The 17,675-nt window shown below is 39.0% G+C and overlaps 1 protein-coding gene across 1 annotated transcript in view; it reads left to right on the top strand.

Moving 5' to 3' along the window:
• BEGAIN (brain enriched guanylate kinase associated) overlaps positions 1–17,675 on the top strand; it is a 149,463-nt gene that overhangs the window by 75,335 nt on the left and 56,453 nt on the right. The window contains exons 3-5 of the mRNA XM_059848189.1: positions 843–932; positions 14,466–14,627; positions 16,219–16,275. Of these exons, the coding sequence (XP_059704172.1) occupies positions 843–932; positions 14,466–14,627; positions 16,219–16,275 (309 nt within the window). The remainder of the gene's footprint in view (positions 1–842; positions 933–14,465; positions 14,628–16,218; positions 16,276–17,675) is intronic.

Below are 17,675 nucleotides of genomic sequence, written 5' to 3'. Positions count from 1 at the left end.
TTTAAGGAATGTTATGTTGTATTTCTAATATTGCAAATGAATAAAGCAATACTGTATGAGGTGATCTGCATGGCCAAATATTGTAGTCTTTACTCAGAATTTACTCAGGAAAAACCACCTTTGACCTCAGTGCGGATTTGCTTGACTAAGGACTGCACACTGTTGTGAATCTTACCAGCATTGCTTGATGCTAATGTTGGGCAACAGTTCTCATTGCTAATTTGCCTGCCTCGTCCTTCTCCTGGGCTCAGATCTGCTTTTGCTGTGTGTTATTCATAGCCTCTATTGCTAGTTCAGATTGCTTCTCTTTGTGCTTTTCTTTCCCAGCAAACGTTTTGCAGCTATTGTTCTGCTGCTGGTAGATGAGCACAGAACCTGGTATACAGGACTTGAACCTCAGCCCAGATTCAATTAACACTGTTAAACATGTTCTCACTATGGTGCTCAGAAGAAATTTTGATGACCCTCTTTCAATGAAGCATAAATTTGTTTAAGCTGATGTTTTTAGAATGCAAAAATATAAGGCCTTGATTCACAAATCTTAAGACCAAATGCTTCTGCAGTAAAGTAGATGGAGTAGCACCCATTTAGAGCCATCAAAAGGTCAATTGTAAATGCATATTCTGCCCTACAAAATTCAGCCAAGGAAGTTACTAAATGTGTGTGCTGTAGCATCACTCTGTTTTGTAATTTCAATCCTGCTTTAAAGTAAGATATCCTGAACAATAATTAGCACCAAATTATGCCATAGCCTTCTGATACAAAGCAAATCTAGCTAGGTTATCACTCGTATGTCTTATGAGCCATACCTAGCCATGGTTTATCCTCTATTCATGCTACAGGGTACGAAATTCCTGGGTGCCAACCTGCCTATGGCAACCTAGAATTCTCCAGGGCAGGCTCGCAAAATCTTCACCTACTCTCTGGGACAGGTAACTAATAAGTGATGTTTTGTGAGTTATGCTTTCTTTCTAACTTTCTGATGTCCATAAAAATGTTTCATTTCCTCATGTTAGTCTGTGGTCTCTCATTGTTCAGCTCCACTGTGTTTTCTGGACTAGGGATATAACAGCAGACCTGTTTGTTATAGTACTCTAGATGCTTGCCTCAGCCAAGCCTGTAATAATTGTTATTAACATGCATAAAACCTGAAAGTTGTTTAAGAAGCTGCAAAATCCACAGCAGCCTACTACCAGTGAATCTCTTTTTCTGATGGAGTAGTTTGACAATGCAGGTGCATTACATTTCACTGTTGGTACCACAGTTACCTGGGCAGTTCACCCACCTTTCTCTATTGCTGGTATGTGTGTATATATATTCTTTTTCCTTTATCAGTTTTACAGTAACCTTGAGTCTCCTGGACTGGGGATTTTTCAATGCTATAGGTACAGAACACTGAAAAGATGGGAGAATTATAACTGATTCTGGTTTACATTTCTATGCAGCATGTAGTATAATTTTAAGTAATGACTCAGTTTTCCATATTTTGCTTAAATTCTTTTCTACTTTTCTCCTGAATTCACTACCTATTCTTTTTCCTTGACTTTATTTCAAGTGACAGGTATGTAGAAGAAATGTCATTCACTAATCCTATACCTTTTAATGAAATATGAGATACTGTAAAATATTTCAAAGTAAAAAGGTGATTAGGTTAAAAAAATAAAGTCAGTCAGCTTCAGATTGGTTCCTGCAGTCTATTGATTTTCTCTAAATACAAGTTAATAATGTGTGAGAAATTTCATCTTAAGAGTGCTGATAGTATAAGAAAGACATAAATGAGATTCTTTCAGATATTTTTCACGCGGTATACAATATCTGTGGAGCAAAAAACCCCAGCAATCTTGGAAAAGTGTTTTGAATTCCTGCTTCTCATTCCCCTGGGATTCTGCAAGTACAGGCTACTCTTTCCTGGGCTTAGAAGATCTTGATGCAAAAATACCTTTGCTCTGCTGCTTGTTCTTGCTAAAATCAAGAGATGACCAGTGAAGTGAAACATAATCCAGGCATATAAAACTCTTTTACAAAATGTTCGACCCTAATTCCAACTTGGTTGAGTATTTGGAACTCCTTTAAAATCTGTGTGAAGAAATTCACGCATCCATAGTGTAATCTCTGAGTTTGATCTTACATTTTGTTTTAAAATGGATGTCCACATGGAATTTCTGAGTCTTGGGATGATACTTAGTCATCTTTCTGTAGGGCTCACTAAAAAGATATTTCTTTTCCTACCACCATGATCTACTTGTAGTTGCTACTTATGAAATTAAAAAAAAGCTTACTCTTGTAGAGGACAACACCACAGTTTATCTCCAAGTCTACTGCAACTCAAAATGCACAAATCCAAGATTTTAGCTCAGCCTTTTTGGCCATTTAATAAAAAAATAAAAATAAACATCCATTGAAGGATAATTTTCATTTTCCTACATGCTTTTGAAAAGCTCACAAGGATCTAAATTGTTAGAGAAATTTTTGTATTTCCTGAAAGCTGGCTTGTTTCTTTCCTTTTGAGAAACTCAGATCTTTCTGCTTCAACATATTTAGACTGTAAAACAATATCTGGAAACTTGTTTTCTAGTTACCTTGCTGAAGGGACTCATAAAAAACCCAAATGTTTGTTTGGTAAAATGAAAAATAGTGAGCATGACAAGTGCCAGCATTTACAAAATGAGGATAGGTTCTATTTTACCCACCCTGATGTACCTTAACCTTTAAAAGCAAATGAGAAAGCAGTAACAGTATCAGCAAGAGATTTCTAGTAAAAACCTAAGTTCTGATTAACCCAGAATGTTGAGGTAGTTCAGTTATAACATTAAAAAAAAAAAAAATGGCCTGTGTTTATGTAATCCACATCTCAAGGCACATGAGGAATTTTTGGGAAAGTCTGGAGTAGTGAATCTGCTTCCTCACTCTCTACAGTTCCTTGGGGTGCCACATCTGCAGGGGAGGTGGAATCAAAGGGCTCCTGGGGTCCCCTGTGAAGGAGCACATTGTACACTGCTTTTCACAGGAATAGTGTGAGCAGCTTTTCCAGGAACACCTGCTGCCTGGCTTGGTCCCTCCAAATCTGAAGATCTTTCATTTGCTCACTCCAAAAACTACCCAAGAGTCAGTGTCAAGCTGCAGGGCTGCTAACAAGAGTTTGGAGGAATGTAGTCCTGTTCCCTCTCCTTTCCTATACAGCCACAAAAAAAAGGTGACAAACCTGAGTCTGACACTGAAAAGCCAGTGCAGCCAGGGGAGCAGGATAAAATACTGAACTAATAAATTATGACATTCAGCTGGGAGGACAGTTGTGTGAAATGATGGCACAACATGCTGAGCCATGGGGAACTTGCTAGAGGTGAACTCATTTATACTCTTGCAGAGTAGAAGACTTCTCAGTTAACAAGTCCCAAAATAGTGTGCTGCAGTGTATAAAACAAGGTAGGGCTTGAAATAATTAGCCACAGATGACAGATGGCAACTCCTTTCTCTTTTTTCCTTCTTTTCTTTTGCTGTAATATCAAGTTGATCAAAGAGCTGAGGATCATTTTTTATTGTAGGAAAACTAAAAATATCTTGAAATATTCAGGCAAAACAAGTTCATTCAGGTACGAGCCAGTAGCTCTCATTGTTCCTGTTCAACCCTTTGTACATGAGTCTATGTGTAGTAATAGTTTCCCTCAGAATCTGAATTACATGTGCACAGCTGAGAATTTGGGTGTGTCCTGGCTGAGGAGTATTATTTAATCAATTTATTAAATCAAATTGTTAATTTATTTCATGTAATTGCTTGCTTGTGTTAACAAACCAAGGATCTGTTGTACTGCCAGGAAGCCCTCCAGAAAAGTGCCCAGAGCTCACCTCTCTGGCAGGTCACTTGAGCAATGTCATGCAGTGGCTGTGTGTGAGGGGAACCAAGTGCTAGGGAGCAGAAGCTGCAGCAGAACTGACTGCACCCCTGACCTCTGGAGGTGTCTGGAGGGGCAGTGCTGCCTCTCACTCCAGGCAGGAGCAACATTTCCTCCTGGGCTCTCAGGAGTAACATCTGGCAAGCATGGGCATTGTTTTAAAGGCAAGCACCTATGGATTCAAGTTAGAGACTCAACAGGAGCTTCTGTCTTGCATGACTTCTGTCACAAAAGAGGATCAGAACACAACTGTAACAGATATAGTTAAAAGGAGAATTCAGTAATTTGCTCAAATAATGTAATATACCCTGCTCATAACGGAAAAAAGCCGTAGCATCTCCAGTCCCAGTAGTAATTCTGCCTGACTGCTTCACGAGCCAGAAGAGTATATTTGATTTTTTCAGCTGCTTAGCATAACCTTTCTGATGAAAGTGTTAAGCCAACACACCTAAATGAGTCCCTTGAGCAAGACAAAGATGAATTTCAGATCAGAGGAATGAGAAAAGGATTGGGAAAGGAAGGAAATAGTTAAGATGAGAACAGAGATTACAACCTCTGCCCGTTAACCCATGTCTGGGTGTTTTATACCAAATAAAATAGGAACAAAATTCTATCCCTACTGCTAAAGCACATTTCTCCAGTACTCCCCTACCACACTTCCAACCTCAGTCCTTTAATAGAAAGAGTAAGATCAATTTCAGATTGCTTCTGGCCAGTGGGCTTCACCCATTCTCATTACATTCCTATTACACATAAACTGCACAATTCAGGAGCAACCACACTTCTGTTCCAGCACAGCTTGATCCAGATGAATCGGGGAAATAAACAGACAAAAACAAAAGTGAGAAAGGTTTAATAACACAATTAAAATATAACTTTATAAGCTTGTGAGCTGATGTGGCAGGCTGCTCTCAGTAATTTCCAGAGGGAGCGCTTATCCGTGACTACAAACCAAAGCAATCTAGAAGCTGGCCACTCAGAGCTGTAAGGAGAGCTACTGCAACTGAAGGCAGCCTGCTTAATCACCTGGAGAGCTCTCTTTAGCTTTCTAATCATAAATTGAAGTCTACCTCTAATTTTGCTTCCTCAATTTTTCAATACCTTACTATTTTTTTTCCCCTTTCTTATCACCTCTCGGTAGTCTGGATTCCCTAGTGAGATGCGATGCAGACGGGTAGGATTCTAACAGACATTAAAAAGCAGACAACAACTGCTCAACAACTTCAAATAACTTTCTGTCTGAGGCAACCCCCCCACCCCCCAGTGGCCTGTGTTACATCGTATTTGTTGCAGGCAGCCTTTGCTGCTGGTTTTCTTACCCTTTTGAACCCTCCAACTTTACGCTGCAACTCATGATTTCTGTTACCCAAACATTTTATGTAAACTTATCAGCCTCTGGGAAGCCAGGAAATAGCAGCTCTTACAGGGGTGAACCTTCTTTGAGACTCATGTGAACAGCAGAGTCTGGACAGAAAGCAGTGAAGATCCCTTAATCCCTAGGAAGGGTCAGGGTCATTCCGATTCTGCTCTCTTGCACAAATGCTGTCTGAAGTTTGCCACCCCAGAAGTTTCCTTCCTTCTCTCCCAGTTTAACCAGCTGATTCATTTCAGATGTGCTCCAAGCACTAGGAAACATTTGAACAATGCAGAGAATATGAAGCAGGGCACGAACATGAACAGAGTCCTTCATTATGGTAAGAAAATAAACATGTCCTTCCTACCTCTAGAGAATGAGCCAGAAAGCATGTATTCCTTTTGGAATCCCATGCAGGTTTTCTTCTCTTGGTCCCATATTTTCCAGCTCCCCATCTCTTCATTTTCTACATTACAGAGAAACAAATTGAACAGACACAGTCCTCATTCAAACTTCTGTGGGGTCACCTCCTCAGCCTAAAGGTTTGCATTAGCCACTGCTACTAAGAGTTTACCTGCCAGAGCTTAAAACGATTAGTTTCCCCTTCAAGGAGAGCCTAACAGAGGCACTAGGAGGCAAAGATCATAGTAACAACTTCTGCTGCTTCCACTCTTTCCCTCTCCTTTAGTCACCTTTGAATTTGGGCACAGGACTCCTGCTGTTTTGCTGTGCACTGCATTCATTTCTCACATACTCAGGTATTCAACCTCAGAAGTGTCTCATAAGCAAAAATGGTCATCTCATTAATAGGAGACAGAAGCTTGTTTGGAAGATTCCAGTTCCAAATCAAGTTTGCAGAACTATTAAATCAGTCCTCAGAGAGCTGGCTCAGCCCTTGCACCAAGCAGTGACAGTGCACATCCTGGTTTTTAAATCCACATTCTTCTTCTCCAGGGCTGCTCTGTACCTTGCTTAGTGCCCTGCACATTAAAACACTCCCTGGTCACAGGTCTGGATTCTCATAGCTCATTTTCATTTGCCCTGGGTATTTTTCAGTACTCTGGGGGAATCAAAAATGTCTGCTAAAGAGACTTCATTTAAAATAATCAAAACACCTTTAGTGTCTATTTCTGAAAGCTGAAATTTTATTTCTGGTATTCAACCCATTCAGAGCCTTAGGTTATGGATAGCACCTTTAAAGAAAGGAAAACTTGTATGTCTTTATTATGAGTACATTTTAAAAATCTTGTCACGTTTCACTGACAATAATGGCATTCACTTAAGACAACTCAGTGCTGACAGATGGTCCTCTAAGGGTTTTTTGCATGTCAACACATAACTGAATTTTTGTATCTTAATCACCTGATATTACAGTTCCTACTGAATGCTCTTGTTGGATTGATGTGTCTGTGGGTTTCTGATATTTGTTACTGAGGTCACCCTTCTGCAATGGAGGACTGTCAGGTCATTATAACCAAAGCATAATGCAGTTTCATTTTAAAGACAGATCACTCTTTTCTACCTCTTATGAATAAGGCCAGTACAGTTTAGACACATTTAACCAAGTGATATATCTTGTCAGGTCTGAATTTTTAATTGTGTGAATTATGAAAGAGTGAGGTACTCATGTCCAAAGTAAAGAAAAGTTACCTTCCAATATCCAGTGATGTATTGGTTTTAAAGTAGCTGTATGAACTCTACAGGTGCCTCAAATAGGTTTTCATGCTAGGGATCAACCCCACAGCACTTGGCACTTCAACTGCTAAACATCTCTTCTTTTCCCCACCTCCCTTCCAAATTACTCTCTTTAATTTTTCAAATAAAGGGTCTCTCTTCTCTGGTTTAAATTCTGCCAGCATGCCTGGATCCTAAGAAAAGGGCTCTGTCACTTGTTTTGTGTGTCCGTCCGTCATTTGGAAACTATCTGAGCTCCAGATTTGGATCACCCACACATTTGTTCTGAAACATATGTACAGGCCTTCCTTCTCATAATCGAAACCCAGCTTCAGGTTGTTTATTTTGAAAGCAAGTACTGCAAAGAAAATTCAAATTATTTAATAATTGCAAAAAAACTCCTTCAAAAGCTATCTTTCTAAGTGTTTGTATATATATCTACAGGAAAGAGGATCTGCGTGCAATTTGACAGGCAAACTCTTCATACTCCAAAGTTTCAAATATAAGTAATTTCTTCAAAAGTAATGGAGAAATTTGGTGGATGTGCTATAACGAAAAAATCCTGACAGACCTTGGTAAAAATTTTTTTCAGGAAATAGGTAAGCTGCACAAAGTCTGTGTGAGCCTGAATTTACAGGAAAATGCCGAATGCAGAACTTGGATACACATTTGCATAAGCAAATTTCTTTAAGTACAAATAAAGCTTCTGAATAAAGAGTGCTTCTGAATAAAGACTCTGAGTTTGAGCTGCAGCATGTAATCTTTTTCCCCAACAAAATTTATAATTTCAAGTCTGTAGTTGGATTCTCAGACTCTGGATCTTGACTTTGTAATTTGATCCCATCCCCCTCCTAATCAGATAAGGCAAGAGCAAGGTTAGACACAAAAACTGCAGACAAGAAAGATAGTTTTGGAATTAACCTTTTGAAACAGTGACCCTGAGCATGTAACACATAATCAAAACTTGATTAACACAGAAATCCAATTACTGCTTCATTAAAAATCTTTCATTAATCTAGAAAACACTTGTAAAATGCTTTGACTTCATTTCCCAACAACTACAACTTGAAAAAATGCTGTAGAGGGGTCAGATTCAATGTCACAACTGTCATCTCAAAGCTGTTCCTACTAAGCTGGGGTTTGGGTGCCTTTCTTGCTGCATGTCTACTTTGGGCAACATGCAGAACCATTCCAGAGTCATGTCCAGCAAAGATGTGCTGGAATGAAAAATCCTGGGTGATCCAGACTATCAGACATGGGTCATCAAGAGCTGCTGGAGCCAAAATTCCTGGGAAGTTTCAAAATCAAGCTGTCAAGGCAGTCCAGCTGCATTGAGTAGTAACCCAGCAGCACTGAAGACCTGCTGGCATCTCTGCCAGCTGTGAGCAACCCCAGAGATCTCTGTTCCTTGCTGCTCCTGGGGTGTGAGCTACAGGTCAGGAAGGTGTCTCCCAGAGCCTTGCCTCTTGCCTGGCTGATGATATTCTTCTCTGTGATGATCAGCCGCATCCAAAAATCAGAAACAAAACCAGGTGTATGGATGGCTGCTTTCCTTGAGCCAAACAGCCCATCTCTTTGCAGACATCCACAGCAGACTCACAGTGCTGGGAAAGTGCTTCCAAGGTCACAAAACTGCCTCCAACCCTCTGGCTGCCTGCCATGTCTGTCATCGGTGGCCCAAGTTGGCATGGCATGACTGGGTGCACAGGTCCTCCCTTGGCCTTTTCCAGAGACCCTCTCCTGGTCTTTATACTCTTTCACAGAAAACACCTCATAGGGTTGACTGTTATTGACCTTTCCCTAGACAAAACTCCACAGGGTGAAAGAAGAAAGCATTATTTTTGAAATTCTGTTCAAAATACATTTTTAAAATTTTCCCCAGTTCTCCCAAACTCCTGATCCTATGAAGTGTTTTTTTTAGAATGTGACGCATCACAGACGTGAAGCAGATCTGATAAACAATTTAGAAGCATTTAGTGGTTCATTTTTGTGGGCCCCCACGCCATCTAAGCAAACGAGAAAGGAAATACTATTACCTCATGTCATACACACAGAACTGAGTCAGGAAGAGGGGGAGTTATCTGATGAGATGTGATTGTCTGCATCTGAGATACTTGACTCGATTCCCTTTGTAAGGAACAGAAACGGAGACTTCCAGATTTGCGTCAGCTCATCTAAAATAGGCTTCTGAAATAGGTCAGATTAATTTCATCCTGGTGGTGCCTGCTCTTGACTAAGAACAGGAGCCAGAACTGACCAGCAGTAGGCAAGCTCAGTCTTGCCTTAACTCTTTTGAGTGGCGTAGCCTTTGCCAAAGCCATGTTCAAAACTCAGAGATCCAAAACCCAGTTCAGGTTAGTTCCTCCTTATACATTCTTTCTTCCAAGACAGGCTTTTTACCCACAAAATGCAATTACTTCTACTTAGGATTTCTCAGCTGCATTAAAATGACTGTTTCACTAGCCAGAAATCAGAACCTTTGATATGGGTGTTTTTCAGTATATATGGCAGGGGCATCTATCTTGACTTTGTTTCACATTCTTTTCACTGCTAATTTCCCTCCTAAAACCATTAAACAATTGTTTTTTTCCACTCACTTCAGTAGCAGTGTGAAGGAATGTAATCAGTCCATTCAGAGAAAATTTCCCTAGTTCAGAAAAAAAGGGTTTGCTCTGGTTTTGAACAACATTGCAGAACCATCTAAAGCCAGAGCCCTGGAGTGGCAGGCAGACATGGAAAGGTCTGCTGAAGCAGTTTGACCAGTGAGGTGGAGATGTGGGGTTGCTGGAATGCGCCACTGATGGGGCAGACCCATAGACATCAACCCTCATGGAGTAAAGGTTCAGAGAGCACCCTCTTTGTGGGCCACCTGAAGGTAGAAATCTCTAGAAATCATCTGGCCTCCAGGTGACAGCACCCCCAGCTTTGCATGCCAGCACTCCTTTGTCATCAGCCCATCTGCCAGGCAGAGGAGCTGGCAGAAGATCAGACAGGTACAATGAAAACCTGCTTGTTTGCCAGCACACCTTCCTGAGAATAGGCCCTTATCATGTGGCATCTCAGCTTTGTCTGAAATCCAGTGGGAATGTGTTCACCTGGAGCTTCTCCAGCCAGCACTACAGCTTAACCCTGACCAACAGCTGCAGGCTGAGATAATGTTTGTGAGCACAAATTTCTGCCCAAATATATGTTTCATCTATTTTATACTTTTTATGAATATAAACAGAGCTAATCAGTGAACATAATACTTTGGAAAGTTGAAAGACCTGTTTTTATTAACCTTGAAAGTAGCTTCCCTTGAGGGGTTTCCTTTCACCAGTCTAAATATTTAATATTGTATTTACTGTCCTTGTTATTAAAGAAATATTTTAATGAAGCAAAGTGGGTAATGACTTGCAGACCACTGATTGTCACAGGAACAGAATATTAGAGATCATAAAAAGAAATAGGCAAACCCTTATGCTAAACATGGAATAATCTACAAGACCTTTGAGCCTGCCCTGTAATTCCATACTCCTTGAAGCTGTCAGAGTTTTAGGAAGCCATGGAATAGAGGATTTGTGTTTTCTAAGAGATAGCATTATCAGATTGCTAAAACATAGCACTACCAGAATATTTTATTATTTGCAAATAAGTCCTGTCCTTTCTTCTGGCTGTACTTTTTTCTATTTAATTATTTTCTTTGCTTTACATATATATAAAACTAAAGAACCATGGGGATCAACTATCCCCATGGACATAAATTATTAATCAAAATATAGTGATTTAGTAGCATTAAAAATTGTGCAATTAACTTTTCTAATTAACTGATATGTGAAAAGCACAAACAAAATACAGCTAATTTATGGAGTTGGTCGGTTGGATTGAAGAAAAGGGAAAAATGCTAAATGGTTGACTTTGTGACTCCATGTTTTGACTTTTTATCTTTTCCCTCTTTTCAACTCCGATTAAATTATCACTATCAAATTTACAATGGTACAGAACAAAACTAAGCTGTCCTCATGAAAACCTCAGATTTCTAGAACAAAAAACACAACACAGCATAAGAAATGAGAATCCAAGCATGTCATTATGTGATAACACTGGAAGATAATGGTAAGGGGAAGGTTTCCAAAGAAAGAACATCTGTTTCATGAGATACAGAGAAAAAAAACAAAATAAAACAAACAAAAAAAATCTCATTAAGTACCTTAGATTAGCACAAAACAAAAATTGAAACTCTCATCCTGTTATTAGAGATGCAGGATTTGATATATTGCATCCTCTAATTCTTTCTGCTGTTTCACTCATTGCTTTGCCTTTGCTTCTTAGACACTTGTTCATATAGAACCAAAATCAAGAGAAAACAACAGGGTTTACCTCAAACTGGTAATGTATCAAATCATGCAGAAATCAAAGCTATCTTGGGAATCCTGGGAAATCTGCTCTCAGTGCTACAGCTATTAGTACCCATTCAATGGTTACACTCTAAGATTTGGGAAAATTTCCCTATTGTGCCATTCACGAGCGTAAGTTTCATTGTGCCATTGCTTAAAGTTAGCTATCTTTCCAGAACTTGCTTGACTCAAGATGGATATTAAAGCAGATGATTTAACTCTTTCCCAGCTGGGGTCTTTTCTCTCTCTCTTTCTTTTTTCTTCTTCCATAAAAGTGACCGTAAGTTTTTTGCCTCTTAGCATATTCGTGTCAGAACATAATTCCTTTCCTTCTAAAATTCTTGACTTTCCATCTAATAACTTGTATTTTAATAAGAGCTTGCTGTTATGCCTCTACTATTGTATCTTAAATAATCCCATCATAAATCAGGAACTATTTCCTATCTAAAAATAATTATATATCCTCTTAAAAACAACTAGCTGTTTTAACATGCATCAGATGACTCAAAATACACAGTGAGGAGGGATTTTCCTAGGTTTGGGAGAGTTTTAAAATGTCACCCCATCTTTCCAGCATGGGTGGAAATGAGTAGATCTTTTCAAATTTATGTTTTGCTGGTTGAAAATAACTTTCATTTTTGAAGCTGCCTGAGTTGTGCTTTAATCAGTGGAGTTTTTTCTTGTTTTGAACAAAGTTACACCTGTGGTTTACCACCCAAAACATCATGTGGAAGAGTCCATGTATATAGACTGTTTCAGTAAACCTCACTAGAATAGTCTTGATTTTAATGGATTGAATAATCTCATTCTGAAAGCTAAGAATTCAAGAATTCAAATACTTAAAATTGAACTTCAAGGGAGAAAGTGAGCTGGAAGTTTATCCTTCTAGCATAAGCTTCAGCCTGCCAAAACCTACCAAACTGTCCAGATCTGAATCTAAAAGCACACTTTGGCATTCCAGACCAGCACTGCCTTCCACTTCAGGATCAAGCTTTACACAGAACTCAGATTTTTAGCCCCAAATTCCCCCACATAGACAGGTCTAGGCACACTGGTCTAAGCAGTAGCAACTTCATTTGAGGTGTCAGGAGTTTTGCTCCTGATTAATCCTCTCTCAACTGAGACCCAAAGCAAGAAGTACCTACATGAGTAATCAGAAAACAAAGTTGTTTGAGGTGATCACTTTCCCCTTTTTCCTCTTTTACTAGGCAGTCTCCAGCTATTAATAGCTTAAACATTTCTAGCATTACCATTATATTTATACCTCAATAGCTACCGTTCCTCACATAGGTTGCACTCCCTCTGTCCAAAACTTCCCAGTGCAGCAAGATGCTCTAACCTTCCCTGATCTGGCTTAACTTGCATTAACTGTACTTCTCCAGGCTGGGCATTTTTATCCAAAATCATAGCTAGAGGGCCTGCAGTCTGGTTTTTTGTACAAATCCTAGCAGTTAGATTTTTAGACCAAAAGAAGACTTGAGATCATATCTCTTTAAACAGTTTTGACACTGTAACTGCCACTTTACAGGAGAAAAATCTTAGTTTTCAGGCTACAGGAAGGAAAACTGACCACTCTTGTTTCCCAAGATGAGCAGAGGAGTAGCAGGAACAGGCCAGAAGCAGAGGGAGTGAAAGGTGGTGTAATGGGGTAACATTGTCAATGAGGACATGTAGGAATGAGCAGCATGGGTTCTCAGCTCCCTAGATAACTTCAGAGTTTAATTCACCAAGTGAAATACAAAAATTAAATGGTTATATTAAGTGGAGCTGCATTAAATGTCTGAATTAGAGTATATTATTTTAAGAGAATATAACCACAAGTGGTAATCTAAGTATAACTGCGACCACGCAATGTGTGCCACTGAAATAGAGCGCCGTGTTGGCAAAACATTGGGCTGTTTCCTAGCTCAAAGCTGCATGGATCAAGCAAGCAGCAATTGTAAGGCTTTTGCATTAACTTACTGAGCTCCTATCACAGCTTGTAGAGGAGCAGCCAGTCACGCTGTAGACAGCTCAGATAAGTGTTCCTTGAAGACTGACATGTTGTTCCCAACTCTCTCGTCTAATTAAAGACCCAAAACATTATTCTACTGCAGCTGATGGCAGCACTCACTTGACATCAAAGGAAATCGAGATTTGCCATTCATTTATGAAGAACTATTTTTACCGTATGATTAAAAAAAAAAAAAAAAAAAAAGCAAGGCAATTCACAAGGCATCCCATGGTAGCACTTTGTGTCTAGGTGCTGGCAGACCCCAGTTCCACAGTGCCTCAAAGGTCCCACTTTGGGACCAAGAGATCAGCTCTCTTGGAGCCAAGGGATCAGCTCCACAATGAGGCTGCAGTGTATGAACCAAGTTCCAGTCATCTCCAGAGATCCCAGCTCTGGCAGGAATCCCATCCTGCTGTTCAACTGGCAAACATGCTGGAAGACTGAAGAGCTTACAAACTAAATAGACAAAGATACCAAAAACTCCATTGTGCAGATAAGAAGGCATATGCTGTGTGGCTCTCCTGAGTCTCCTGCTTTGTTTTGTGTAAGACTGTAGCTGAAGAGAGTTTACAATCAGGGCATAAGTACTGAAAGAACTGTGAAAAATTAGGGATTACACCTGAGTCTGGAAAGCCTTTGCTCCCAAGTAAGTGGGGGGAAAAGGAAAAGATCTACAACCTTAAAATTGTTATATTATTAATTACCCTTCTTCAGATTAAATGCTGAACAATAAGGTCTCAAAAAAGGAATCAAATAAGACAAAAATTTCTTCCTCCACAGAATTTTAATTTGGATTTTAGGCAAGGAAATATTTTTGCATAATTTATTGTTGCTGCTCTATTGAGACTTGCTGCTTCAGTCGCAGTATGGTAAGATATTTCTAAATGGAAGGTCCTGAGTGAAACCAAACTCTAAACTGTGTTTTGTATTTTAATGAAGATTCTTTCACAACGTATTCCATTCTGGCTAATGAGATAGTAGCAATAAATGCACCAGAAAGGACAGATGGAAGATAGTCAGCTGTCTGAATCAGAAGATTTTCAAAGTGCAGTAAACAAATGAAGCACACTTTTCTGGCTTGAGGCCAGGCTATGCTCTAGGGAACTGGTCAAAGAGTGGATCATGAAAAGCTTTTTGAGAGCAGCTAAATTCTACAGCTGTGGTCTTTGTTTTTCTAGTACTTTGCAAGAACAGAAGGGGGAATTACGAAAGCGCCTATCGTACACTACCCATAAGCTGGAAATGCTTGAAACAGAGTTTGACTCTACACGTCAGTATCTTGAAATAGAATTGAGACGTGCTCAGGAGGAACTTGAAAAAGTAACTGAAAAACTGAGAAGGTTAGTAATGAACTTTTTGGAATAATCAGTTTCTGGAATTATAAGAGTGACTGTACTAAAGATGTATGTAAGTAGAAGCAAACACAGCTGCAAACATGCATGGTTTATTACTTATTGATTACACATTGTGTTTTGTACTTAATATATAGATTTCATTTACCTGAATATATATTGCATGCCACAGAGTTATTTACATGTGATATTTAAGATGTCTCTGTACTAAAAGCAAATATGCAAATAGAAATGCACCTATATATGTGCAAATATGACATTATTTATGTATAAACATATATGTGGGGTAGTGCCATATGGCATTACACATACAAAAGTTATAAACCCACTACATATATATACATATATAATTTATACTCTCTATATATATAGATAAATCTTTTATTTCATGACTTTGCAAATTTTCTTTGTTTAGACCTCATTGTGCTGATACAAGAGAATAGAATTTGGCTCTCCATCACTCAGAGCTGAGACTATGTTCAATTGAAGCAACATTCAGGCATTTTGCATTGTAGTACAGCAAATAATTTCCTTTTTAGTCTCAAGCAGAATGGAATGATGCTGAAAAGCTATTATTTAAGACTGTTGTAGCTGTGGTACAGTGCTGTTGCAAATCGGGAACCTAATTAATGTTAGTGATAAATTATGTTAAGCTTGTGCTCCTGACATTCCTGGCACTGATTAAAATGGTCTGTAGACTTAGCCTAAAATTTATCATGATTCTTAATATCCACTTTTGCATTTGTTCTCAAAACTTCTGAAACTAGGATTATTCATTTACACAGAAATGTATTTGCATGTCTTGTGAGCCTTTCTTAAACTGATGTCTTAATGGAACTATTTGATTAATTCATTGGATGACTCAAAGTGAAATTCAGAATAAATCATTCCAGGGCAATACCCAAAGAAATATTTTTCATTCCTTGTGGAAGGCAAAAGCCAAACCAAAACAATGACACAAACCACTAATAAACTGAGTCAACCAAACCATTTTATGCAAATTTTAAACAGAATGAGTCTGTAAGATCTCAAATTAGGAAACAGCCTAGTGTGGTCTGACAACTTAAAGGCTTCTCTAAGTGGGGACACTTCTCAAAATGAGACTAAAATATGCAGATGTCATGGTGACTTTGAACTCTACACACATCTATCAAGAGCAGTCTGGAGGTTCTCCATATAGATTTCTTGTCAACAATATTTTTCCTATTTTTTCACATAGAGCAGAGCCACTGAAAGTAACTTCATTCTTGATGTAGTTTTGCTTCAATACATTCCAGGACAGGGAACACTGGTGCTCTTTTCTCTTGCAGCATCGATTTGGGCAGCTGCCATAAAGCATCAGAGGGGCTCTCCACCCCACTTCTGTTAAAACAGATGGTCTTCCTAGTCAATAGAAAGCCTCTTATCAACTGCACTGGGCACCAATGAGTTAAGCACCCTTTGGAACTCAGGCCAGGGGCTCACAGCCAAGTCTTCCACTCCTACCAGAGCACCACATTAACAGAACTGACTTTCCAATATTCTAATGGAACATTGTACAGTATTATGAAGAAAACTTACATTAAAAATTATGTTTCAGGCAGGTGATTACTCCCCTGAAGACATATCATAATGGAAGCCAAAAATATTTTACGAGGTGAGCTTTAAAAATGTTTCTATTGAGAATAGCAAGGCATCCTTCAAGTTGAACATCTAGATTTGTCAGCCCGGAGAAGGATAATGTCTGAAAAAAACCTGTCATCCAAAAGCTTGTCAGCAACATGTCACAGAGGAAAATCAGTGTGAGAAAAACAAAGAAGTAGAATTATTTTCAATTATGTGTCTCTTCCTTTATTCACTGCACAGGGAGAGAAATTCATCCCCCCATAGATGAATAGGCCCTGTGAAAGAAGATCCCACTTGTACACTGGAGAACATTTCTGTTATTAAATTTCCTTTTCTGTAAAGTGCAATTTTTTTTCCAAGAGGCTGAATGGCTATCCTTTTGTAAACCTTTCTGAAAGTCTTTGTCTTAATTTATCCAGATTTGCCTGTGCTGTTGCTAGGCTTCTCCAATTTTATTCAAGAGAGGAGGTGACTTGTGTGGCTCAATGGTCAAGTTTCCAGCCTCTCTACAAACATTCAGAGATGGCCTCTTCTTTTTCTCAGTGGAGAACAGTGCTAACTAGATTTGAAAATTACAACTGTAAAGCATAGGTTCAGCTTTGAAAAGTGACTGAAAAGAGAGGGGATTTCGTCTTCCTTGCAGTGGTCCCTTATCTGACATGGTCAGCACAGCTTCTATAAGCTAAAATCTAAAAAATTTCACAATCCAAACTTGGAACCACATCTGGATTCCAAAGTTCACTTTGGGTTTCTTCCTTGAGGCCTTGCCTTGGGTAACAACTTGATGAGGTCCCCATTCTATCTTTTAACAGAAAGTGGAGTTATTTTAAGGCATGAAAAGTAAACTCATAAAAGCATGTATTTAGCACTGACATTAGCCCACACATATAATTATTTCATGAAAAGCAAGACACTTCACAGACTGAAGGGGTGTTCTGAACAGGAATACTGGAGGAAAAACTATTGTTTTTATAAGAATGTTGATATAACTTGTGATAAGAGAGAGACATTTTTTTTTTTAACAAGAAGCCACTCTTTCAAGAGTCACTTTTCAAAGCTAACCACACTCTAGAAGAAATTCTCTTCTTTTAAGAAAGTCAGCCCAAGACTAACTTTTCCTTTGGATGTACTTATTGGCCTTAAGAGGGCTTGAGATTGAGTGGAGGCAGAGAAAATAGAGGCTTTTGCAGACTCCCTCTTCAGTGGTGATCTGCAGCCTTAGGGCTGTTGTCTGGTGGGCTGGAGCACAGACACCTGACCTGTTCAATATGGTCAGAATATTTTTCATTAGGCCCTTATTTGGTCAAGAATCCAAACCTTTGTTTAATGGATGCACATATGTGCACCTGAAGTCACACATGAGTATCTCCTAATGACATGAACGAGACAAAAATACTCCAACACACGATAATAGGTTATCAATTCAATTCA

The sequence above is a fragment of the Haemorhous mexicanus genome, chromosome 6 (assembly GCF_027477595.1).
Source record: "Haemorhous mexicanus isolate bHaeMex1 chromosome 6, bHaeMex1.pri, whole genome shotgun sequence".
In the NCBI taxonomy this organism is placed as follows: Eukaryota; Metazoa; Chordata; class Aves; order Passeriformes; family Fringillidae; genus Haemorhous; species Haemorhous mexicanus.
Note: the sequence above shows the minus strand (reverse complement) of the source record. Positions and strands in the feature narration are given on the sequence as shown.